Raw genomic sequence first — 24,279 nt, 5'->3', positions numbered from 1 at the left:
TAACTCTTATTTTATTCAGAACAATGTGTATAAATTACAAATAACGAGAATCCGAGAGAATTAGGACACCAATCCCAACAGAGATTTATTTTCTCTCTTCTCCTCTTCTTTTTTTTTCTTCTATATTTTAGACTTTTTAATTTAATCAATGTAGTATAGCGGTAGCCATTAATTTTTTTTCCAATAGTGATGTTTAACGTGCTCAAATGTTGGTGAAAGATATATTTTTTCCACCATTTTTATATAATTTAAATATTTTATTTTTTAGTTATATTATATATTTTTCCTATGAAAATTTTCACAAAGAAAAAAAATGTCAATAAAAAAATAACAAAAAAAGATACTAATAGATACTTGTAGACTTCTATCAACATCTTTCAGTGATAGACTTGTATTAGTTTCTATCACTATAGTATCAATGATAGGCTTCTATTAGTTTCTATCACTGATAGACACTGATAGACTTCTATCAGCCTCTATCAATGATAGATTTTCATCAGTTTCTATCACTGATAGATTTCTATCATCGTCCTATTGAGGTGTATGCCCTAAAGTCTCGTAGTTTTATGTTAGTTGAATCAATGGTTGATTGGTTTTATAATACTTGTGCAATAATCTATTAACCTAAGATCCAAGGTTATATGATGTAATTTAAACATGTATGTGGAGACATACAGGTGGATCATGTTTAAGTGATAACTTAAATGGTCTGTAGTATATGGATAAGGTTGAATGCCTTATCCTGGTAACACTACTAATACCATCCACTTTGTAGTTGTTATAATTGTTGTAAAGTGCTACAAATGATCTGATCTTGATCATTTTTGTAGAGACATGTGAGCGGGGGTATCTTATACAAAAGAGTTTGTATAAAGACCAGACCACGAAATGTTAACTCTCTCTTTATAACGTCGTTGCTAAAAGAGACTTACATTTCACTAAGATGACCATAGATGACTTGACCTTAATCCTGAGTGAGTTGTGAACTTCTGCCTATAGGGGCAATCCTTTGATTTATATGGGTGAGAGTGGCCAGATTCGCCGACTCAATAAGCCTACCATTTTGGAGATTCGTCTGATTGGAGAATTGAGAACACAACTACACAAGAAGAAATTCACTCATTCCCTGTAGTTAGGGTAAGAAGATAAATTATTCCCTTGAGGGCTGATTCCGGGGCTTGAATAATGAGACGTCTCACCCTCTCTTAGCCCGAGAGGGGTTCGGTCATAGTTGGATTATGACTAATTGTTCATTAGAGGGATCAGTGGTACTTAAGGAATTAGATGTAACTACAGGGGTAAAGCGATAATTATACCTAGCTGTACTTACAAGTAATTTGTGAAGGGTCAACGCACTGTTGATTGGTTATATCCAATGGACACATAAGTATATCTATAGTGCAAAAGGTTCAATTGTCGTTCTTTAGTGGAGTGACCGGCAATTAATGAATGTTGATTAATTTGATTAAAAGAGTTTAATCAATTAATCTCGTATCATTGGAGCTTTGATCTATAGGTTCATAAGGTCCTCTCGTTAGCTCAATGAGGACTGATGGGAATCAAATTAATTTTTGTGTGATTTGAATTGTTCAAATAAATTAAAGGGAATTAATTGTATTGTTAAATAATGTACATTGATACATTATATAATATAATGTATGTAGATACATTTTTAAGAGAGAAATAAATGTTTGAATATGATTCAAATATTAATTATATAAATATGATTCATATAAAAACTATATGTTAAAATTTAGCGTGAATATGATTCATATTAAATTTATATAGTTTTATGAGAGAAATAAATATTTGAATATGATTCAAATATTAATTATATGAATATGATTTATATAAAATATATATATTAAAATTTAATGTGAATATGATTCATATTAAATTTATGAGAGAAATAAATATTTGAATATTATTTAAATATTGATTATGTGAATATCATTCATATAGAAACTATATGTTAAAATTAATATGAATATGATTCATATTAAATTTATATAGTTTGATGAGAGGGGTCGTTAATTGAATGTGATTCAAATATTAAATTATATGGATGTGATTTATATAAAATTTATAGGTTAAATTATATGTGATATAATATAAAATATAGATTATATGGTATGTGTGATATTACATATAATTTAATATTTATATATATTAAGTTAGTTAATATATGTATTTATTAAAAAAATAATAAATTTTGAATTTGAATTTATTAAAAATAAAGGGGAGGGAGTTAACTCCACCCCTTATTCTCTCAAAAAATACACATAACAAAAGGAAAGAGAGAGAGAAAAAAAAACTCTCTCACTCTCCTCTGTTTCTTCTTCTCTCTGTGATTTTTACATATAAGAATTTTTTTCTCTAAAAAATCTCTTCTTCTTCCCTCACACCAAGATTGAGTGCAAGCCTACAACTCTGCACGATTCTCCTCCCTGAGAATAACGGGAAAGACCCTTTGGTGATGTATGTTCCTGTTCGTTGAGTTCGTGGATGCCGAGTTCGTGAGATCAGGAGAAGATGACTCGAATTGGAGAGGAACGTAAAAAATTGGTCTTCAAAGGTGAGTGATTTCTTAATCCCTGTTCTCCATTTTCACTATAGTAGCATGCTTGAATTAATAATGTTTGTCAATGGTTTCCATTATTTTGTATTTTGTATGTTCTGTAAAATAAATTTAGAGATCGTTGCATCCAATTACTTTTGCTGGGAGGAATTCCAATCCCTTCACGTCCGTTAATGATAGACTTGTATCAATTTCTATCACTGACAATATAATAATAGACTTCTATCAGTTTCTATCATTGATAGACACTGATAAACTTCTATCAGCCTCTATCAATGATAAACTTCTATCAGTTTCTATCACTGATCGATATTGATATACTTCTATCAGCGTCTAGTCTATTTGTACTAACATTGATGACAATGTCTATCACAACTATCTAAAAGCAATAAAACTCAAATCTAACATCCAAATTTATGGGGTAAATCAATTTTAACAGAAAAACATAATGGGTGTTCAATAACCAAATAAAACTAACCCAAAACGCTTAAATTCTTACCCCTAAAGGCAAAAATCTGGCGAACTCTAGCATTGGCAGTGACAAGACAACGACGACGAGGATTGGGCTGCACGAATCTAAGAGTTAGAGAAAGAGAGAGAGTGAATCGAGTCGCTGACGGCGACATACAACTAGATCTGCGATATAGATCCAAATGGCGATGGATTGACAGTTGGGCATGAGCGTAGTGCCTGTTGGACGTTAAAGTGCGTGGGTTAGAGAGAGAGACCGAGATTGGAAGGAAGAAGAAGAAGAAAGTGCGTGAATTAAAGAGAGAGACCGAGATCGAACCGAAGAAGAAGAAGAAGAAGGAAGGAAGATGATTAAATTTTACTATTTTGTGAGAATAGGTTAACTTATTCTTCTATTTTTGAAACTCCATTTATCCTACTATTTTGAATGTAATGAATGCTTGAAGTTTTAATAAAGATTGTTGGCATTTGTTTTTCTCAAAATAAAGTTGTTAAAAAAAAATAATGATTCAAATCTCTTTATGTCACATCTTCACAAGTCACATCTAGAGATGTCCACAAGATAGGGCGGGGCGGGGCCGAGGATATCATTCCCTATCCCCTTCCCCGCTCCCCATTTCATTCCCCATCCCCGTGAAATTCCCCAAGGGGATCGGGTTCCCCGTGGAAAATTTTTCTCCATTATTATTTTTTTTTTTGTAAAAAGTCAATTAATTTAAATCATTAATGTGAGCAAACTTTAATTAAATAATTAACTTTATCACTAAATTATTTATTATGATTAGTTTTATATGACAATTTGAAAAGATAAATTACTCAAATTTTGGCATAAAAAAGCTAATTCTTTTTTAGTAGAAGGAAATAAAAATAAATCAAAGTATTCACATGTATAATCTAAATTTAAACCTTCAATTTAAACATATTTATTACCTTTCCCAATAAATAATCAAATTTGAAATTTAAATATAATATTTATATAATAATAATAATTAAATAACATTAGATAACTATACTAAATAAATATGTAGAAGCTAATCGGGGCAGGGACGGGGAACGGGGTAGGAGCAGGGATGGGGAATGTCCCCATCTCGTTTAGCTCACGAGAAATTTTTTTCCCCTACTCCCTCCCTTATTCCCCGCCTAATCGAGGAATTCCCATTCCGTCCTCATGGAAAAATTGGACATCTCTAATCACATCTCACTCATGCATGTGCATGTTTATTTAGTCATTGAACAATAAAAGAACTTCTCTATTTTCAACTGTTAATATATCGACTTTTAAATTAAATGACTTTTTTATTTATACTTTACATTGGGGGGTGTTAGGATATATGCTTTATTTATTTCTTCTTATTCTTTCTTTTTTTTTTTTTTTTTTTTTTTTTTTTGAGAAAATATTGAGGTTTATAAATTGTTTATTTTAATTTTATTGTTAGTTGTTAATTTAAAATAAGATTAATTGTAATGTGAAAGTAAAAAGTATAAATGTAATTCGTGATGATTAAGATCATTCTATTTTCTTTGATGTAATTTTTTTTAATAACATAGTTTAAAATATAATAATAATAAACTAAGTTTCTACAATGTTTTGGTACATTATCTTTGAAAAAAAAAACAAAAAAACAAAAACAAACTAACTAACTAATTAACTAACTAACTGGAGAATCAGGAGCTGGGTCTTCTTCACTCTCCTCTATCTTGAGGAGTTTGATTTAGCTTTGTCTTACAATATACTATATTGTAGTGTTTTGTGTTTTGTTTCCTAAATAATAATAACAATAATAATAAATAAATAAATAAAATAGTACTAGAAGACATTTCGTTTATTACTTTTGTTAATATGAATAATTAAAATAAATTTTTACGAATAGAAAAAATCTCAAATCATTTATAAAAATAGGAAAATAAAATTTGATAGATATTGATAGGCTTCCATCAGCGTCTATCAGTGATAGACTTTTATCAATTTTTATCACTGATAGATATTAATAGACTTTTATCTATCTCTATCGAAAAATATTAAAATTTTACTGTTTTGTGTAAATAGTTTATCTTATTTTTTTATTTTTGAATTCATTAACTAATTGTAAATTTAAAGTATATATTAGAACTAACCGATTAAAACTATTAAAAGAAATAAGAAAAGTGTAAATGTTGGGAGTTTGGAAAGATTAGAATACCTAAAATTAAATTATTGGTATTGGTAGATAGAGACTAAGCATGCAAATTAATCTTTTTCTTTTAATCCATGCAAATTAATTACAAAAGATATATAAATGTGACAACAATGACAAAAGATAAATATAACTATGAATAATGAAAATTTCACGTTGTTAATATAAAGTTTGAACATCTGTAATATATTAAAAGGTGAGATGTTTGAAAAACAATTTTGGATTTCTTTACTCTTACTTGAGTTTCCAAATTTAGAAGAAAGATATCAACATTAATTATTTAAATGTCATTTTAATGAGTACAATTTCTCTCTAATTAGTTGAATGTCATTCGAATAATTAATTATTTAAAATAAATGGTTATGCTTCTTAAAAAAAAATCAATAATGAACTAAGGAAAACTTAGAAATTGGTATACTAAAGTTCCGTCTGGTAACCATTTCGTTTTCTATTTTTTTATTTTTAATATTAAGTCTATTTTCTTCTCATTTCTTATAATGATTTGCATCTTTGTTAATTATAATGTTTGAATTCTTAGTCAAATTTTAAAAACAAAAATAAATTTCTAAAAGCTATTTTTTTTTTAATTTTCAAATTTTGGTTTTTTAAATGATTGGTAAAAAGTAGATAACAAAACCAGAAATTTGAAAGTAGAAATCTTAATTTTTAATAAAAACAAAAAATCAAATAATCATCAAACGGGACGAAGATACTCTTATAAAACACCTCTCTCATACCCACTAACATGTCAATTAAAGTGAAACTCAAGAAGTTTCAAAAACAGTCGAACACTTATATAATTCATGTACTTCCTAATTAATATTAAATTAAGTATTCAATATAATTAATATTTAAATGTTGTGACGGTTAATTAAAGTATGATTAAAAATCGTGATAAATATGTAAAACAATAACCGATTGAGTTTATTCCCCTTCTCTCTTTAGACATATAAACAAGGTAGAGATCATTTGATAACCATCCAAAGAAAAAAGAAAAATCTATTGAGAGACAAAGTGAGCATGAAAATTCAGTTTAATTATTTACCGTCTTCCTCCTCTCTGTCTTAATAGCTTTATCATGTCGATTCACTCAAACCTTATTTCCTAGAATGATTCTAAAAAAATAATGGTTGGAATCGGCTACCCTCCAACAGTCAAGATTTGTGAGCAGCGAACAGTCAAGAATAGTAGACGTCAGGAAAAAAACAAAACCTGCAAAACAGGAACTTGTTACAGGCTACGTCGTCCCATGATAAAATAGCCCATGACACCCTTCAAGATTGAGATGCTCGAAAAACGGGAATGGAAAATGTAGACTGATGAAAGGAAGGAAGAAGAATGAAGACTGATGAAAGGGCTCGGGTCTAGGCCTCAAAGGCCAACTGATGACGGGGAGAGAATAATCACACCTCGTCTCGCCACGTCATGCCCGCTTGACCAAATGGATGACGGCGGCAGCGCGTGCGTGTAGGATGTCCACTGTGTCCACATGTGTCTATCTCCTCCCTCCCTCTAAAATATGGGTACTCCTTGGGGTCCAAACCCATAGTCCAAGGTGAGAGTATAAGAAAGAGACTTCTCTTTAAAAAAAAAAAAATAAGCAAAGTGTGATTCTCAACCGAAGGTTTTTTTTTTTCTTTTTCTTTAAAAACTTGAATTTTCACCAACAACAATATATTTACATAATCGTGAAACATTAGGTTAAACGAGGTTGAAGAAAGCTAGGAGATGAGATCTTGAGCGTCATTGAACATGGTACCACATATATGCACAGATCTTGTTAGTATAAAATTCTCTGTCTAAGAAAAGTATAAATTTCTCTATTTTCTATTAAAAATATAGTATTGTTTCTTTTCCTCCAATGGTAATTTATAGGTGGATGTCTTTGAAAGAAAAAAAAAAAGTAAGAATTTGAGGATGTTCTAAAAACCAAGTATCGATGTTATGTTAATTCCAAGAGAAATATAGAAACATTTACAAATGAATTGAAGTTCAATAAAAAGAAATCAAATTTATTTTCAATAATGAAGATGTGTAATATATTTACCTTGATAATCTGAACTTTATATAAAAGAAAATTCAAAATACTAAGTACATTAGTTACATCAAACTCATATTCACCAAAAATATAATATGTGAATTAATTAAGTAAATATAGATTAAATATAAGGCAATTTTCAAAAATAGAAAATTAACGGAAACTATTTACACAAAATTCAAAATTTTAATCTTCTTTGATAGAGGATGATAAAAGTCTATCAATGTCTATTAGTGATAGAAACTGATAGAAGTCTATCACTTATAGACGTTGTATTAATGTCTATCAGTGATGAAAACTAATATAGAAGTTTATCACTTATAGAAGCTGATAGAAATCTTTGACATTTTTTCTATCCGTGAAAATTTCCCTTAAATATATGTTTTACTATTTTCAATTTATTAACTCTTAAATTTCATATTTAGAAAAAAAAAAAAAAAAAGAAGAAGAAAAGAACTCAAGTTTCAATTTAATCTTTATTTAAATATTTTTCAATTTAATTCCAATTAGGAGTTAAGGTTAGATGACTAATAACAAACTTACATAATATACTATTTGGTTTTAAGAGAACACAAACTTGATTTCTTCAAGTTTCCTAGATATTATGCATTTTTTTCTCAAATATAATTTTCTTTCCCATCTGTGTTTTAGTTTTAGTTTGCACTATGTATTATATCATGTAAGCTCATAACCAATTTTAACGTTCATCAAAAGTGAAAATAAATGGAAAAATCATTCAAATACAAATGGATAATTGAAAATGTTGAAATCATGTCGACTAAATTGAAAAAATACTAAAAAATTAGGGATTAAAACATACTATTAATCCACAATAATATTCAAACTATAGAAGATTATATTATAAGAAGATCTAAAATTAATTTTAAATAAATTTTAATGTTTAATAAAAATTTAAGTTTAAAAATACACGTGCCATGCACGTGGTTGAAACACTAGTTTTATAAGGGTGGATAATACAAAATATGTTGTGCTTGTCTTATTTGCTTTGGAGTTTAGTGTAACAAATTCATTGGACTCTTGCAATGGTCCAAAATGCACAAGAGACAGGAAGAAAACATAAACTTTTCAGAAGAGATTTTACAAGCTACTTTCAATCTATCCTCAACTCACTAGGTTTATATGAAGCATTTTATGAGGTGAGACTTTGAGATTCAAAGGAAAAAAAAAATCAAATTTAACAGGTGTACATTTGGTTGAGTTATGCTCACGTTGATTTTAAAAATTTGTTCTTGAAATAGTATTAAAGGATGAATTGCATATACTTCAAAAGATGATAAAATATATTTATACTTAACTCGATGATTTACGTAAGTTATCGGTTCTTTTCGAGAGGAAAGAGAGATTAAATTGTAATTTATAAGTTTAGTTCTTACTATAAAGTTTGTCTCTAAATTATTGATGACTTTTAAAGTGTCTAATAACTACATGAACTTTTTTCTTTTTTGAGGCAATAAGTACACGAACTTTAAAAATGTATAATAGGTCTATTAACTTTAGAAATGTCTAAGAAGTCTTTGAATTTATACTCTAAATAAAAGTAGGTCAACTTTCAATTTTATCTAATAAGAGCCACATACATTAAAATATATATATAAAAAAATGAATTGACCTATTAAATATAAAAATTTAACTTTGTGTCTAATATGCCCACGAATTTTTAAAAACACCAAAGAGGTCAAACGTTAGATTCAAATTGAAAATTTTAAAACCTACTTGATACAAAGTTGAAATTCCAGATGTAAGGTACATAAAGTGAGATGCTATTTACTAAAAATCTATTACACTTTTTAAAGTTAAGAAACTAAATGCACACTAACTTTGAACACTACTGGTAACTCGTGCCATTTTTATTTACAAAATGAACATGAGATACATAAGGTGCAATACTACATGCTAGGTATATACTAAAAATTTATACATGATTGCTATGTTAAATTGCTAAGTATATACTAAATTGATATTTCTAAGTTTTAGTTTTCATTCCTATAAAAACGGTTAGACAAATATCAATTCATACCCCTAAACTATGGGATTATATCAAATCAATTAGCACCCTAGACTAATTAAATTGTATCAATTTAAATCCTAAATTTTCGTAAGTGTATCAATCTACACCCTCCTTCATGTTTCATTCGACCAAAATATCATGTGGAACTCATAATATAAGTCAATTAAACTTCTAAATTTTCATAAGTTAATTCATTTAGACGTTTCATTATGACTACCTTTAAAAATCATCTATGCATTAATTCTCAAACATGTGTAGACTTCTTCAAATGTCAATTTTATAAAATTGACAATTAGAGTAAACGATTCTTAAAGAAAATTAAAACAGAGTCTAAATAGATCTATTTATCAAAGTTCAGAGTTTGATCGATACAATTATAAGTTTTATATAAAATTTTTCCAAACTGAACGTAATATACTCTCTGACTTCTCTTCTGTCCTAACTTTTAATTATATGAAATCCTTCTCTACACACTCAATGGTGTCTCTATATACATACTTTATTTTACTAATCCCACAGTTCAGATACTTACCCTTACTCCCTCTCTGCACGTCTAAAAATGCTCCCAAACATCCCAAAGTGCATACAATTTCTTTTTCCATACAGCTGAAAAACCAATAAATTTTCACTTCCAAAGAATGCATATCTAGAAAGCATTATTGAAAACTAAAAAATCAAAATGAAGAATGACCCAGCGAACTCAATTCATAGAATATGTTGGGGAAGAAAACTGAACAAGTGAATCTTAAAAATGGTGCCCAGAACAGTTGAATTATCTGTCTATTTTCAATTCCAATAAACTGTTCAATCAAATATACAGAAATGTCTTTGTCGATGGCTTTTCTGTTTCTGTAATGATCAGGCAAGTATATCATGTGTGGATGCTGCACCTGAGAGAAGATTAACTACAAGAATCACAAACTGGAAACAGATAAAGAAGCAACTATACAGAATCTCGTCCAGACTCCAATCATTTGTGAACTAACATGTAAAGCTTCAAAGGCAACAGATCCGGCCATTCGCCAATGGGAGACAAGAGGGTTGCAAAATTAAACAATACAACACCTCTGCAACTAGCATGAAAATGATCTAACTGTCCTATTTTTCTCAGCCTTTTCATTTAGTAGTTCCATTAATTAACCTAAAACACTATCAATCTCTCTTCAAGGCCTTTATAATGGAGCTTTGCACGGCTACTATTGCAAAATAAGCTAAGATTGTGGTAGTAATGCCTCCAAGTAAAACAAATCGATCATAAGCAGTAGCTTGGATGGTATACATCCGGAGCCCTATGGTATTCCAATTGCTCTCTGTCCAAACTGGATCGACAGCCCCCAGCGGGTCAGATGAATTTGGAGGAAGCACATTCCAATATCCAGATTCGAACTTCAATCTTGTTGAGTATGCTGGAATGTACCTGTGGCAAATAACTACAGATGTTAACAAGAGAAGGGAGGAAGTCATTTTAAAGGGCATTTGCAGTGTAACTAATATGCAAGTTTATTTCTTTTCTATTTCAAAAAAAAAAAAAAAGGTTTGAGAGTACGGCATGTTGTTCCTCAGATTGGATGTGGAAGCAATCAGCCAAGAAACAAACTGAGCTCCTCAATATGACCATCCATGGAAAAAGGGCATGTAGAAGATTATTTTTTTAAGAATAAAATTTTATTGATGAATAAAAAAAGATTATGAACAAGATGAAATAATATGTTAAAACTAAGATATTATGGCGATGTAAAGAGTGGACCGTCCGAAAGAAAGAAAAGCTAGTAACAATGGGTAAGTCACACAAGCTGGGTTTTCTTTTTTTTAAAAAAAAAAAAAAAAGAGAGAGAGAGAGAGAGAGAGAAAAGGATAATCCCCTCTTATGGGTTGGTCGGCCCTTTCCCTTTTAGGTCTCTCTTCAATCTCTGTTCTTTCCTTTTAATCAAAGTTGGTTTCCCATTTAAGGGAAAAATGACAAAGACATGACCAATTTTGTGCGTCTGCTATTTAAGTTAAAGTTGGACAGCATACACCTTTTCTCATCAGAAAGAGGGAAAATAATAAATAAATAAAGGGTAAGGGGGGGCAAGTACATAGCTCTCCTTTATCCCCCCCACCAAAAAGAAGAAAAAAGATCACATCAATGTTCTTGACTTCCCATTTGGAGTGTGACATCAGTTTTGGTGGCAGAACAGACTAACCCACTTACACCTCTACATTACTGGCATCAACACTCTCTCGGGCAATCCTTCCTCAAGACACCTTCGCAGTCTAACACGTAGGGTGACATACATCCGACCTCTTAATAGAAGATTAATGCCTTAAACTAATTGAGCTATACTTAATTTGCTACATTTGAAGTTTGTAGTATTCTTTACTTTAATTTAATTGAAAAAAAAAATTACGAAAAAGATGTTCTTTCACTTAAATTTTGATGCAATATCTAAGTATATCGTGTCCACCAATACGCTTTTGTAATAAAGAAGTATGCCTGTAAATATAACCATACCTGGTAGTTGATATAACACAAGTTCCTTTTCCAGTCTCCGCTCCAATGCACACCTCACTTTTGTCGTCACAATTTTGTGAACAGACTGAGCTAGTATTCTCTTTAGGAATAGATGTTCTGTCAGCCAAAAAGTTCCAAACAAATCTTGAAACATCATGAACATAACCAGGATAAGGAGTAGACGAAGGTTCATCAAGGATAACACCAACGTAATGGTTTGGACAAACACTGGAGGGAGAAATATATCTCTTCACCAACTCACAAGAGAGACCAGGGTCACAATTAAGGAGACATCCTATAAGCTCTTCAACCAACGACGTGTTCACTTTGATAGCAGTTAGGGCAGAACTACTCAATTCCTTTTTGTTGGTTGCAAGAATGTAAAGAGTTCGGGCAACAAGTAAAGCAGCTGCTTCAATAGCCGATGAGTTTATATTATCTGGATTGCAAAAAATATGAGAAATAAGAAAAAGCAAGACCAGCTATAAATAATTGTGATGACGACGAATGAGAAAGGAAGAAAGAAAACAACATAGATAACTAACGTAAATCATCGAGGTGACTTTGGTAAAATTGATTGGTAAAGCTAGTATCAAAGTCTTCTAATACCACCCCAGAGATCTGAGGGTTCTGCATGGACCAAACAAACTTGTCAAATAATCAAGGTCTCAAACCTTAAATTGAGTGCCTTTCGTTTCTAATTTGGGTGTGTGTGTGTGTTTTGTTTCTTTGTCAAAAAAGAAATAATATAGATCAGAGGGTTTGGACAATAGAGGGTAAATAATAGTATCATCAAGTATGTTGTTGAAAACCTTTGCCAGAAATGCCATCAAGGAAGATGGCGGTATCCCTGGATTTGTAGTACTAGCTGGTGAGACTTTTATGTTCTCTAATGGAAGTGACTCTCGAGCAAGCTTCAAGGCGTTCCATGTCTCATTCTTGGAAGATGAAACCTACAGAAGCAATATCTTGCTAAAATAATAGGTTCAAATAAAAAATTTCATCCAGCATGACTGTAGTTACCCTGTGCATCGTAGGTTATAGAACAAAATATCAACGGAATAGTTGAATATATTACTAGGGCACCATACAGCACTAGTATAACAAAATAGATCAAATATCCAATACGAAAAAAGGTAATGGCCTCAGATTCTCAAGAGTTTGGATGAACATTTTATCAAATTTAGAACACAACTAAGTAGCAGTCTCCAGAGTTTTGAAAATGCCTAAACACAGTTTTAAGATTTTAAATGTTGCAGCAACATTTCAGATATGCATAAAATAAGGGTACATAAAAAGGTGAGATATGGAGAGTGTGTCAATTTAGTCCATAACGGAACGTTTGGCGTGCAAAGTTAAGTTGAGCTGGTAATTATTATTTGAGAAGTTAGATTATCTGTGGAGTTAGATTGTCTGTGTTTGGGGTGCAGAGTTCGATTGAGTTGAGTTAGAAAATTTGTGTTTGGGGTGTTGTGAGTGGAGTCAGAAAATCTGTGTTTTGAACAGACTTTGAACAAGCATTTGGTTTGTCTATTAATTTCTCTAAGAGTGAGTAGTTAAGGGTTAACCTTCCCGAGGATGATTTGGACTGGATGGTGAATTCATTTGGATGAAAATGAGGCCATTAGCCCGTGACTTATCTTGGTCTCCCATTGGGAGACAACTCCAATTCTATAAGGTTTTGGCACCCTGTTGTTGAGAGAATTCAACAGAAGCTCCATAACTGGAAGTATGCTTATATATCTAAAGGCGGAAGGCATACTCTCATCCAAGCCACCCTTTCAAGGTTGCCTACAAACTCTCTCTCTCTTTAGGGTGGCCTACATACTACCTCTCTCTTTTCCGAGCAATTTATTCATGGCTTTCTTTGGGAGGGTTCCCATGGTGAGGATGGCATGCATAATGTGAATTGGGCAACCATTCAGCATCCTACGCTTCTGGGTAGCCTTGGTATAGGTAACTTTTGATGTCGTAATTCTGCTCTTCTAGCCAGATGGATTTGGCGGTTTTTACATGATGCATTGCAGAGGCAACTTATTGAGGCTAAATATTACTCTCCTTCATGTATATGGTCGTCGATTCCTCGTACTTTGGTCAAATCCCGATGGAGGTTTATTTGTCGGACTGTTGATTTGGTTGCTTCTCGCACTCAGTGCTCCCTTGACTCGGGCTCTACTTTTTCCTTTTGGAAAGACCATGGGCTTAGTTGTGGTGTTCTCTCTCTGTGGTTTTCCCTCGTTTGTTTTGGCTTACTAGGTCTCCCGATATTACGGTGGCTGAGGTGTGGCTTGCGGATTATGAGTCTTGGAACCTACGTCTTCGTCGTAATCTTCGTGATTCTGAAATTCACAAATGGGTTTCGTTATCTCTATTACTGTCTACTGTCAGATTTCGTGTTGTGCCCAATTCGTAGAGATGGTTAATTGGCCCACCTTCGTCATTTTCCATGAAATCTCCCATTGATGACTTAATGGTTTTTTCTGAGCCTCCTGTGAGAGAGTATGGATTTATACTCTGTCATTTGGCGGGATCATTATCCTATGAAAATTAAAATTTTCTTTTGGGAGCTTAGACATAGTGCCATCAATACTGCAGATCATCTCCAACGTCGCATGCCTTATATGTGTCTCTCTCCTTCTTGATGTGTTATGCGCAACGTTCAGGTTGAGTCCCTTGCTCATCTGTTTATACAATGTTCCTTTGCCTCCTGCTTCTGGAACAAAATTTTGGATGCTTTTGGGTGGTCAATCGTTTGTTCCCATAATATTTTGGACATTCTTGTCTCCCTTTTGGTGGGACACCCTTTTACTGGCACAAACATGATGACTTGGCTGGCTATTCTGCGTGCTTTTTCCTGGGCCTTATGGGGTGAATGTAACAAGCGTCTCTTTAGGGACTCCATCTCATCTTTTGACTCTTTTATTGATCTTGTCGTGTCTACCGCTTTTTATTGGTGCAAATTTGGGCACCCTTTTAAGAACTTTACTCTTTCTTATTTAGTTTCCAATTGAAGATCTTTTTGTAATCACCTATAGATGTTTGGGGTTTCCCCATATTTCATTTTTTCAATGAAATGTTTCTTCTCTAAAAAAATAAAAAAGAAAAGAAAAAGAAAAAGGAAGTTGTATCGTAAAAAACGTATGAAATTGCAACTTTCAATTCAAGAAATTTAAAAAAAAAAATAAGAAAAAAAAAATATTGTTGTCCGCGATTTGTCAAAGGAGAAGGCGACTTTGTGTCGGCTATGGCCACAACCGCCAACGAAGAAATGAAGTGAAACAAAAGAAAAGAGGGAAGTAGAAGATGAAATAGAAAAAGGGAAGATGAAAATGAAAAGCCGAGTCTGAAAAAAAGAGAAGAAATGAAATAAAAAAAACTATGGAACCTAGAAAATGAAGAGTCACACGCAATGAGGAAATAAAACTACGAGAAACGGAAAAATCATCTAACAATTTGAAAATTATAATTATTAAAATTAATTGGGTGGTTGTTTCTTCGAGGACTCCATAATGACAATTTTTTGTTTTTATTAAATACTTTATATGCATATTACATCATATTGGTTTAATATTTTATTCTTTATAATGTTTTCTTCCTACATATTTTTAAGTTATTTTCTGTTTTGATCTATTTTAGACTCAATTATTTATATTTACATTTAAATATTATTTATTAATTGAAACTTACAATACACGATACGTTGCGACACTCGATACACTAAATTTTGATTTCAATACTCCTTCCGTTTCACGAGTTAACAACCTTGGTTAGGAGTACCCCGAACAAAGATTTTATGCTTTTTATTGGTTTTATAATAAAAATTATTTTATTCTTTTGAATTTAGTCAAATTTTGTGAAAATGTCCTTTTGAGATTTATGCACGCATATAGTATCGATCTGATTCTCATTCTAGAACGTCGAGTCGTTACAAAAGGTTTATTTACACGTTTACAAAAACTAGGGTTGCCACTAAGGGTCTCGTTAGAGGTGGTCTTCATCAGAGTTGGTCGCCTGAGGTGGATGTTAGTGTTGGTTGATAGAGGTGATGTTCACCAAAGTCAATCATCGAAGATGGTCTAGTCGGAGTTGTCGTCGAAGGTGGTCGTCAGAGCCCGAAGGTGGTCATCGGAGTTGCTTTTGTGCAAAGGTGGTCGTCGGCGACATGGGTTTGGTGGGGGTTGGTGGGGGTTGTTTTTTCAACAGCGGCGTGGGTTTCTATGTTGGCAATGGAGTCTTCATCGGAGGAAGGAAAGAGGGAAGGGAAGGGTCAAACAAGTTGGGTGGGAAGGATAGTTTTATTTAACTATATTTTAATTTTGATTATTATTATTATTTACTTGTTTTCATTGTTTTTTTTAAACATTGCCACGTCAACATCAAGTTGACAGTGCCTTTGATGAAGGAACTAAAATTGAGCAATTTATATATATCATGGACTTGATTGTCCAATTTTCAAACTTAGGAACTAAATTGACACAAATCCTAAACCTTAACCAAAGATATCAATGAGGTGGGGCGAGGACGAGGCCGGCTTCCCCATCCCCACCCCCTATTTTGATCCTCATCCTCCTGAAATTGCTAAGTTTAGTTCCTCGGGGATCATACACACATTCCTTGTGGGGTTCAAGTTCCCCAAAGGGAAAATTTTTCATTTGCTTTTTCTTTTTTAATTTATTCTCAACCAAATACATTTTTAAAAGTTTCTATGCTTTAGTGGATCATTTCCAATCCAATTTCCGTTTAAAGGGGAAAAAATAAAATTTCCTATGCCAAGTGTAAAAATATAAACAGAATGTTCAAATCACCCTAATTTCTAAAAGTTAAAATTCCAATATACAAATACAACAACATAGTCTTCAACTTAAACATTACAACGTATTTCCAAAAAGGAAAAAAAGAAAAGGAAATCCAACAAAATTGCCCTCAATTTCCTTCTTTAGTCATTATAAATTAGGGTTTGTTTTATGTATTATATATATATATATATATAAAACTAGATGGGACGAGGTGGGGAATCAAGGCAAGGCTGGGGACATCCCCGACCCTACTCAACGGAGAGAAATCTCTCTCCACTCTCTCCCCCATTCTTTCTGCAAAGGCAGGGTAAAGAAACCATGCTGGTAAAATAAAATGGACGTCTCTAACCTCAGAAACCAAGAAGTTAATTTGCCCTTAAAATAATAATTAAGAGGAAAGAAGCCATTACCTCTGTCATATGAGCGAAAAACTTTCCAAAACCATGACTGGAGCTCTTTCCAACAGATCCAATTTCAAAAACCTAAATTGAACAAGTGAAAGCACAGTGAGTTCAACTTTTTATCTTCAATAAAATGGACCGAAACTATCAAAAAGAAAAGAAAAGAAAAGAACACAGAGACCAAAGAACAAAAAATAAATAAATGAAGGCAGCTCTACCTCAAAAAAAAAAAAGTTACTTTTCTGATATCATGCCAAATCCACATCATGTCATTCAAATGAAATGCCATGCTAAACCACTTTCAAATATGACTGTATGAAATCCTTATTTTCCTCAACTAGGAATCTCTGAAACATCACGTTCTTTATCTCATGTGATGGAGAAAAGTTATTGTCTAAGCCTACGTACTTTTCTCACCCACATGTAATTGCCAATTTATTGAAACGATCCTGGCAGTGAAGGCACCATCCGTAGGTATATGCTTTCAGGAGTCTGAGAATTTCTATTGAAAACTATGCACCATTCGAATTTTCTTTGGTCATGATAAGTATAACCATTTTCAGTTTTTTTTTTTTTTTTTTTTTATAAGAAACATTTCATAATGAAATATCCAAAAGGATTACAAAAAGGGCCTTAGGAAGTACAAAAGATTGTTCCAATTTGCAACAAGAAAACTTTCAAGAGACTGTAACTGTTTACACCGATAGAGAGCATTAAAAATGGAAGCCTCTATTACATCATTGGTGGAATTTGAGTTGTTTTTTAAGATTCCAGCGTTCCTTTGTTCCAAAATCTAGGACAAAGCCGCGCAAATGAAGCTGGCCCATAAATAAGCTTTTGTGTCTTTGAAGGAATGGTCCAGTAATGTCATGCTGACCCAGCCCAACAAGCCATATGGGAGGACTTTGGTCCAATTGAAGGCAAGGAGCAATTCAGTCCAAATAGTATTACCAAACGGGCAGTGGATGAACAAATGGTTCGTTGTTTCACTGTTTCTTTGGCAAAGGCATCATTCTGAGGAGGATATATTGATCTAGGGGCATCTAGTTTGTAGCCAATCCAATAGTGTTAAGGCGAGAGTGGCTAATCTCTCCCAAACTAGAAACTTGATCCTTTTAGGGCATTGAATTTCCAACTCTTTATATAAAAGTCAATCGCATTGGATGAGTTGTCAGAAGATAATTGTGTCAATAATGAACTTGTAGAGAAAAGACCATTAGTTTCAAGCTTCCAAATCCAACAATCGGGCTGGCTCAAGAGCTGAATACCCAGTAGGAGATTGGTTCAGTCTTTTAGATGTCTTTTAAACTTTAAAGACCAAGATTCATTATCGAAATTCCACACATCAGTAATGGAGGCAGCTTTAGATTCAGCAATGGTAAATGATCGTGGGAAGCTTTGCTTGAAAGGAGAAGAACCAAACCAAACATCTGACAAGAAAGCCGAGGCTCCATTTCCAACTTTGCACTGGATATTGCTGTAAAAGAGGTCCTTCAGCTTCAAAATGTGGGTCCAAGGACTTTTAGATGAGAATGTATGGTGGCTAGATGGTTTTTGGTCAAAGTGATAGGATCCAAATTTACCCTTGATGAGAGATCTCCACTCTTGATTGAAGCACCATAACTATTTGGCTAAAAGAGATTTTTTTCAATGTCTAATATAAAAAATGCCAAGGTCACCGTGTAAAGGACATTTGAGAATGTCCAACATAGGAGATGTTTGGTGTTGCCGATTCAATTGCCAGACATAGGGAACTTCTAAACTTTTTTTCTTTTTTTTTTTTTTTATAAGAAACTATTTTATTGATGAATGAAATCTTCAAAGAGTACAAAATGAGCCATAAACGGGATTACAAAAGATTCCTTCAATTCGATACAAGGAAGTTTAAATCGTAACTATTGAGGGGCTGTAAATTTTTACACCAGAAAAGGCCATTGAAAATAGATAATTCAAGAATATCCCGGGGGATCTTTCTTTTCCATTGAAGATCCTAGAATTCCTTTCATCCCAAATCTTCGAAAGAATGGCTCTGTTAATGCTGTCCCATAGGAGTCCTTTTGTACCCTTAAAAGGATGATCGGCGAAAAACATTCTGACCCATGCTATAATGGCCAGTGGGGCAGCAATATTCCAACCAAAAGCAGAAAAAACAACAGCCCAACTTCTAAATTTTTTATCAATGATAACCACCACTTTCGGTGGAATTTGAAAAGGGGACAAGTAGTGAATGGGCAAGTTCAAAAGAGTGGCTTTCAAAAGAGTGTCTGCCTCCCTTGGAAAAAAAATTGTGCTGCCAGGAGGAAAGCCTAAAGGACTTAGAAGAGGGCTTTACCAAAAAGGGAGTCCCAAGTATTCTGTTGACCAGGAGCCCATCTTGCAATCATATTTCTTCGCAATGTCTTCAATCCATAATCAATCACAATTTTTAAAAAAAATAAAAAGGAAACAAGACTTTTCATTGATAAAATGAAAAGAGACTTAATGCTTAACAAAATATAGCATTTACAACCATTTCGGCCAAATACAACCAATAATAGAAGACAATACCCTAATCGAACTCAAACAAAACCAAAAGCAACTAATCTTGATAGGCTCAAAGAATTATTCCAATGTGAAACTTCTCAATGTAAACAAACACTGCAAGTAGACAAAACAACTGACGAAAAACTTCTAAAATGCCAACCAAACGGGAAACCGTTGATCTTAAACAAGCTATCGAAAACCCACTTGAAGTGAAGAATGGTAAAAAAGGCCCAAAACTACAACACCCACTGAAAGACTCACTGAAAGACTTCAAAAGAAACTTCTAGTGACAAAAAACTGAAGAACAACAAATCGATTAAAATTCTTACCCCACTCGAAAGTCGCAGACAACTTCAATGTAGGGTCTAGCCTATTGTTACCGATTCAAAAAAAAATGTGAAAGAGAGCGCATTGTAGACTGTCAATTCCAAGAAGGTATTTGATTGCAAAGAGAAAAACACTTGGTCGGGGGTTGACAAGTGGGTGTCCACTATAGTACATTCTGCACAATTTCAACAATGTCAAGCTTGCACATCAAAATGGCAAGGAGCAACTTAACAAGGAAAACAATATGAAAATGAAAAACAACTTGCTAAAACTAGTCACAAGGCATAAATATAGGGTGGTTGAGGATGGTCAAGCATGCCCAAGACAGAGGAGAGGGAATTATCGCTCACCCAAAGATCCTCCCAGAAGTACATGGCCTCACCTTCCCCCACCACATAATTAACTAAATGGGAGAAAGAGGGAATCTCAAGAGAAATATCCTTCCAGGGATTCTGGTGCATGCCTTTAACCCCACTAGAAGACCACTCAAAGGGGTGAGAGTCGTACTAACTCACAATGATTCTATGCCTAAAAATTCGAGTTCATAGGGGAAACACCATACCACTTAGCCAACGGAGCTTTGTTCCAAATCCTTAAATATCCAACCCCCCACACAAACAAATTCACAAGCTTCCCAGCTCAAAACCTCTTCCTTCATCCAACCATTCTCAAAGGAAATCTCTCATAAGCTCCAATTATTTCTCGCCAGCCATATGCCCCAAATGATGGCAAAAAAACCGTCCTTTGTAAACTGCTTCCTTTTTCTCCCTAAAGGGAGACTGGACCAATACTTTCTACATCACACAAGAACAATCTTTGTAATGAACCAAGCTAGCTCACCCCTAGAGTCCCAAACATGTGATCCCTAATATGGCAAAAAAAACTAGCACAATCACAGCGAATGACCTAGATCCTCAATGCCTGCATGTAGAGAAAATACCATTTTGGTCTCAAGACAGAAGAATAGTTTCTGAATCCAATCCAAAGTATTTGACCTTCTTTGGAGAATACACCTTCCATATTGAGTAGAAGGGAACAAGGAATGGGAACAAGGGCTGCCAAAAGATTGGAAAAGAAATCGCAGGAGAAGCCTTTCGAAGGACTAGGAAACCAACACCTAACATTCCAAATTCCCACAAGGATAACTAAGGAATCCAAGAGGGATAGGCAACAACATACACAAACTCCCAAAAAGACAAGTCTACGAAAACCCAAGTCGAACCAAGGAGAAAGACCCAAAAAGGAGGCAACCAATGACAGAGTGCAGCCTAGATGAAGATTGATAATGAAAAAGGAACTCTAACAAAGACGTGTGTGCCTCACCCGACAATCTTTCCAAAAATAGGTCTTCAAGCCATCCAAGGAGGGAAGACCAAAAGCTAACCAAGTATTGTAAGTTGTTCCTTTTGAACCACGTAATGGGGCCCATTTAAATGGGTGGGGCTCGCACTCGCTAACAAAACATTTGATTCCAAGGGAAATCGCCATTCCGAAGTCTCAAATTCCCAATGGCCAAACGCTCTCTAAATACTCAACTTAGACACAATGTTTCATCATAGTGTGGCCCCCTAGGAAGGGTTTCCATAGGAAATCTCTCATAATCTTCTCAAGGTTTCTATTTGTCAGATATTATAACTAAATTTACCTTCACCCATTAGCTTAAACTTTTGGGTCAATCGATGATTTAAAATTGTATCAGAGCAGGTTGGTTCAAGATGTCCTGTGTTCAAATCTCTGCAACGTTCTTTCCTCCCCAATTAATATTCATTTCCACTTGTTGGGCCTTCTTCATATTTCAAGCCCACAAGTGAAGGGGAGTGTTAGATATTATAATTAAATTTACCTTCACCTATTAGCTTAAACTTTTAGATCAATCAGTGATTTAAGACTACTAACAAAAACTTGAGTCCTGAAAGCTGACAAGAAATACGTAGGACCCTGGCTAAGAACGGTTTGAAAAAAATTTAAGGATACATGTACCTTCCCAATTGAAAAGAACAAATTACGGAAACAAAATTTTAAAAATAAAGAGAAAAGATTCAAAGATAAACATCCCCGCCAAAAACTTACCAGAATTGTGTACAAATATTAAACCACATACATGCGATATGAACAGAACCCAACTACACACGAGAAGGGGAAAATCATCCTTTGACTGTTACAAATTAGCAGCCAAAGGATTTGGATGATTATTTTCATCCATAATGCATTTTTCCAGTGATAATGTACTAGGAAGACACTCAAGCAAGAAAAGTAGAAAATGGAGTTCTTCCCTTGGAGACAAGTGTAATTCTACATTGTCAAAGAATAATGAGTATAAGAAAACTAAAATTCAGAGCACTAATTTACAGGTTCAGTAGTATACCGAATCAATTAACCTATTGTTAAGGCCGCTGACAGCATCAGACTGTAAATCAAGTTCAAGCAAAAATCTCCTACTACCAAGATAGCCCCAGGACTCTCCAGTGAAGACAACAAAAACAAGCTGTATAAGCAAGAATTAGCAAGATAAGAACGGGGAAAAGCAAATGATACAGACAAGATGTAAAGCACCATGCTCCATGTAATCAATCTGAATGAAGCCAAATAGAAAAGGAAACAAATTATAGACCATCTGCATACGGGCTTAGGACGATTATATCCCACACATCAACAAGCTCCCCACTAAGTCTAATAAGTGGCATTAACCTAAGTCTATAAATCCCCATCCCCCATCCCCCCCCATGGTTAAAGTTGGTTTAGTTTGATAGATACAGCTATCAGTTCAGTTTCAAGGGGGAGGTCAGTTTTCTATTCTTCTTCGACCGACATGCATGTATCCAATGTGAACCAAAAAACAATCCAGTTAGATAGATGCCTATAAGAACCATTAGGAAAATCATAGCCTCTGGCCCTCCACTAAAGAAGGGATCACCCCAAGAGAGAGAGAGAGAGATCCTTCACGCCACGAAATCAAATATTCCTTGTACAAAAATGCCATCAGCCATGAGTTTTTCTAGAACTTCTCATTTCGTATAGGCACATATCCACATGTCTAATATTAATATTTATGAAACAATAATAATGAAAGCAACCACGTTTTTTGTTTGTTGGAAACATGTCCACCATGTGTCCAAATGTATCACAAGACACGTCTGACCAGAGTAAGGTTCCCCAAAAAAAAAAGTTTAGATTTTATAAACATTTGGATAAAGTTTGATGACCCATTCCCCAGAATGACTGTGATATTTTGAAGACTTATATTTGTGTCCATCACAGTCTATCATAGATAGACTAATATTTTGCTATTAGTTATAAATATTCTTAGCAGTTTTGTCATTTAAAATAATTTTTCTAAAAAAATGAGATAAAAATATGATATATTAATAAAGAATACTAAAAAGAAGTTCTATAAATATGATATGTTAATAATGAATGAAGTAATATAAATTAATCACAATAGATAATTAACTAATTATAAATGAGCAATAATGGTTATATGTTCATAAAAAATGATCAAATTAAAATTAGGAAAAATTTCACAGATAGAAAAAATGTCAAATTATTTACAAAAATAGCAAAAAAAAACACTGATAAAGACTGATAGACTTCTATCAGCATCTATCACATAATATCAATGATAAACTTCTATCAGTTTCTATCACTTATAGACATTGATAGACTTCTACCAGTCTCTATCAAAGAAGATTAAACTTCGCTATTTTATGTAAATAGTTTCCCTTATTTTTCTATTTTTGAAAATCCCCCTTAAAATTAATCTCAATAACTAATTGATTGATTATTAAAAAAAATAAAATAATAAATTATTATCAATAAAAAATAAATTATTGTACTAACTAAAGTTAACTAATCTTAGTTTACTAATTAAATATATTTAAGATATTGTTAACTAATTAATTAACAATTTATGTAAAAAAATAATTGCATTATTTAATAAATTTTTATTGTAAAAGTAAGTTGAGTAAATATTTTAATAGGTTTTTATTGATTTATTAAAATAAATATTTATATTGATTTTGTTAAATTAATATTATTAAGTTAATAATTATATTTCAAATGAAATTATATATAAAATGAAAAACAGATGGAGAGGGGAAAAGAGAAAACTCACAGTTTTGGAAGAGAATAGAAAACCCTTGTCTATGGGGAATGAGGATGCTGAGAGTAATTTATTCCCAAGCAATTAGTTGAAAATTGTGAAACAAACATGGGATTTGGATGTCTGTATCAATTTGCATGCAGAAAAACCTCTAATCAAATGGCCTCAATAAATTATTCCCAACATCCTCATTTCCCACATACAAGGGTTTTCTTTTCCCTTCCAAAATTGTAGGCTCTCTTTTCACTCTTCTTTTGTTTTTCATTTTATATCTAATATCATTTTGAATATAGTTAAATAATTAATCATTTAAATTAATATTAATTTAACAAAATTAATATAAATATTT

The 24,279-nt window shown here is 33.0% G+C and overlaps 1 protein-coding gene across 1 annotated transcript in view; it reads right to left on the bottom strand.

The window, feature by feature from the left end:
- Positions 1-10,035: 10,035 nt before the first annotated feature.
- The window catches only part of LOC120084222 (Zn-dependent exopeptidases superfamily protein), a 30,012-nt gene continuing 15,768 nt past the window's right edge, over positions 10,036-24,279 (bottom strand). Inside the window, exons 11-16 of the mRNA XM_039040129.2 lie at positions 22,197-22,316; positions 16,991-17,062; positions 12,597-12,737; positions 12,330-12,414; positions 11,785-12,223; positions 10,036-10,707 (exon numbers count right to left, since the gene is read on the bottom strand). Of these exons, the coding sequence (XP_038896057.1) occupies positions 10,443-10,707; positions 11,785-12,223; positions 12,330-12,414; positions 12,597-12,737; positions 16,991-17,062; positions 22,197-22,316 (1,122 nt within the window). The 3' untranslated portion in view covers positions 10,036-10,442. The remainder of the gene's footprint in view (positions 10,708-11,784; positions 12,224-12,329; positions 12,415-12,596; positions 12,738-16,990; positions 17,063-22,196; positions 22,317-24,279) is intronic.

Source organism: Benincasa hispida, chromosome 1 (genome assembly GCF_027475165.1).
Source record: "Benincasa hispida cultivar pf3 chromosome 1, pf3_genome.v1.1, whole genome shotgun sequence".
Classification (NCBI taxonomy): domain Eukaryota; kingdom Viridiplantae; phylum Streptophyta; class Magnoliopsida; order Cucurbitales; family Cucurbitaceae; genus Benincasa; species Benincasa hispida.
The sequence above is the reverse complement of the archived record's forward strand: the minus strand, read 5'-3'. Positions and strand labels throughout refer to the sequence as shown.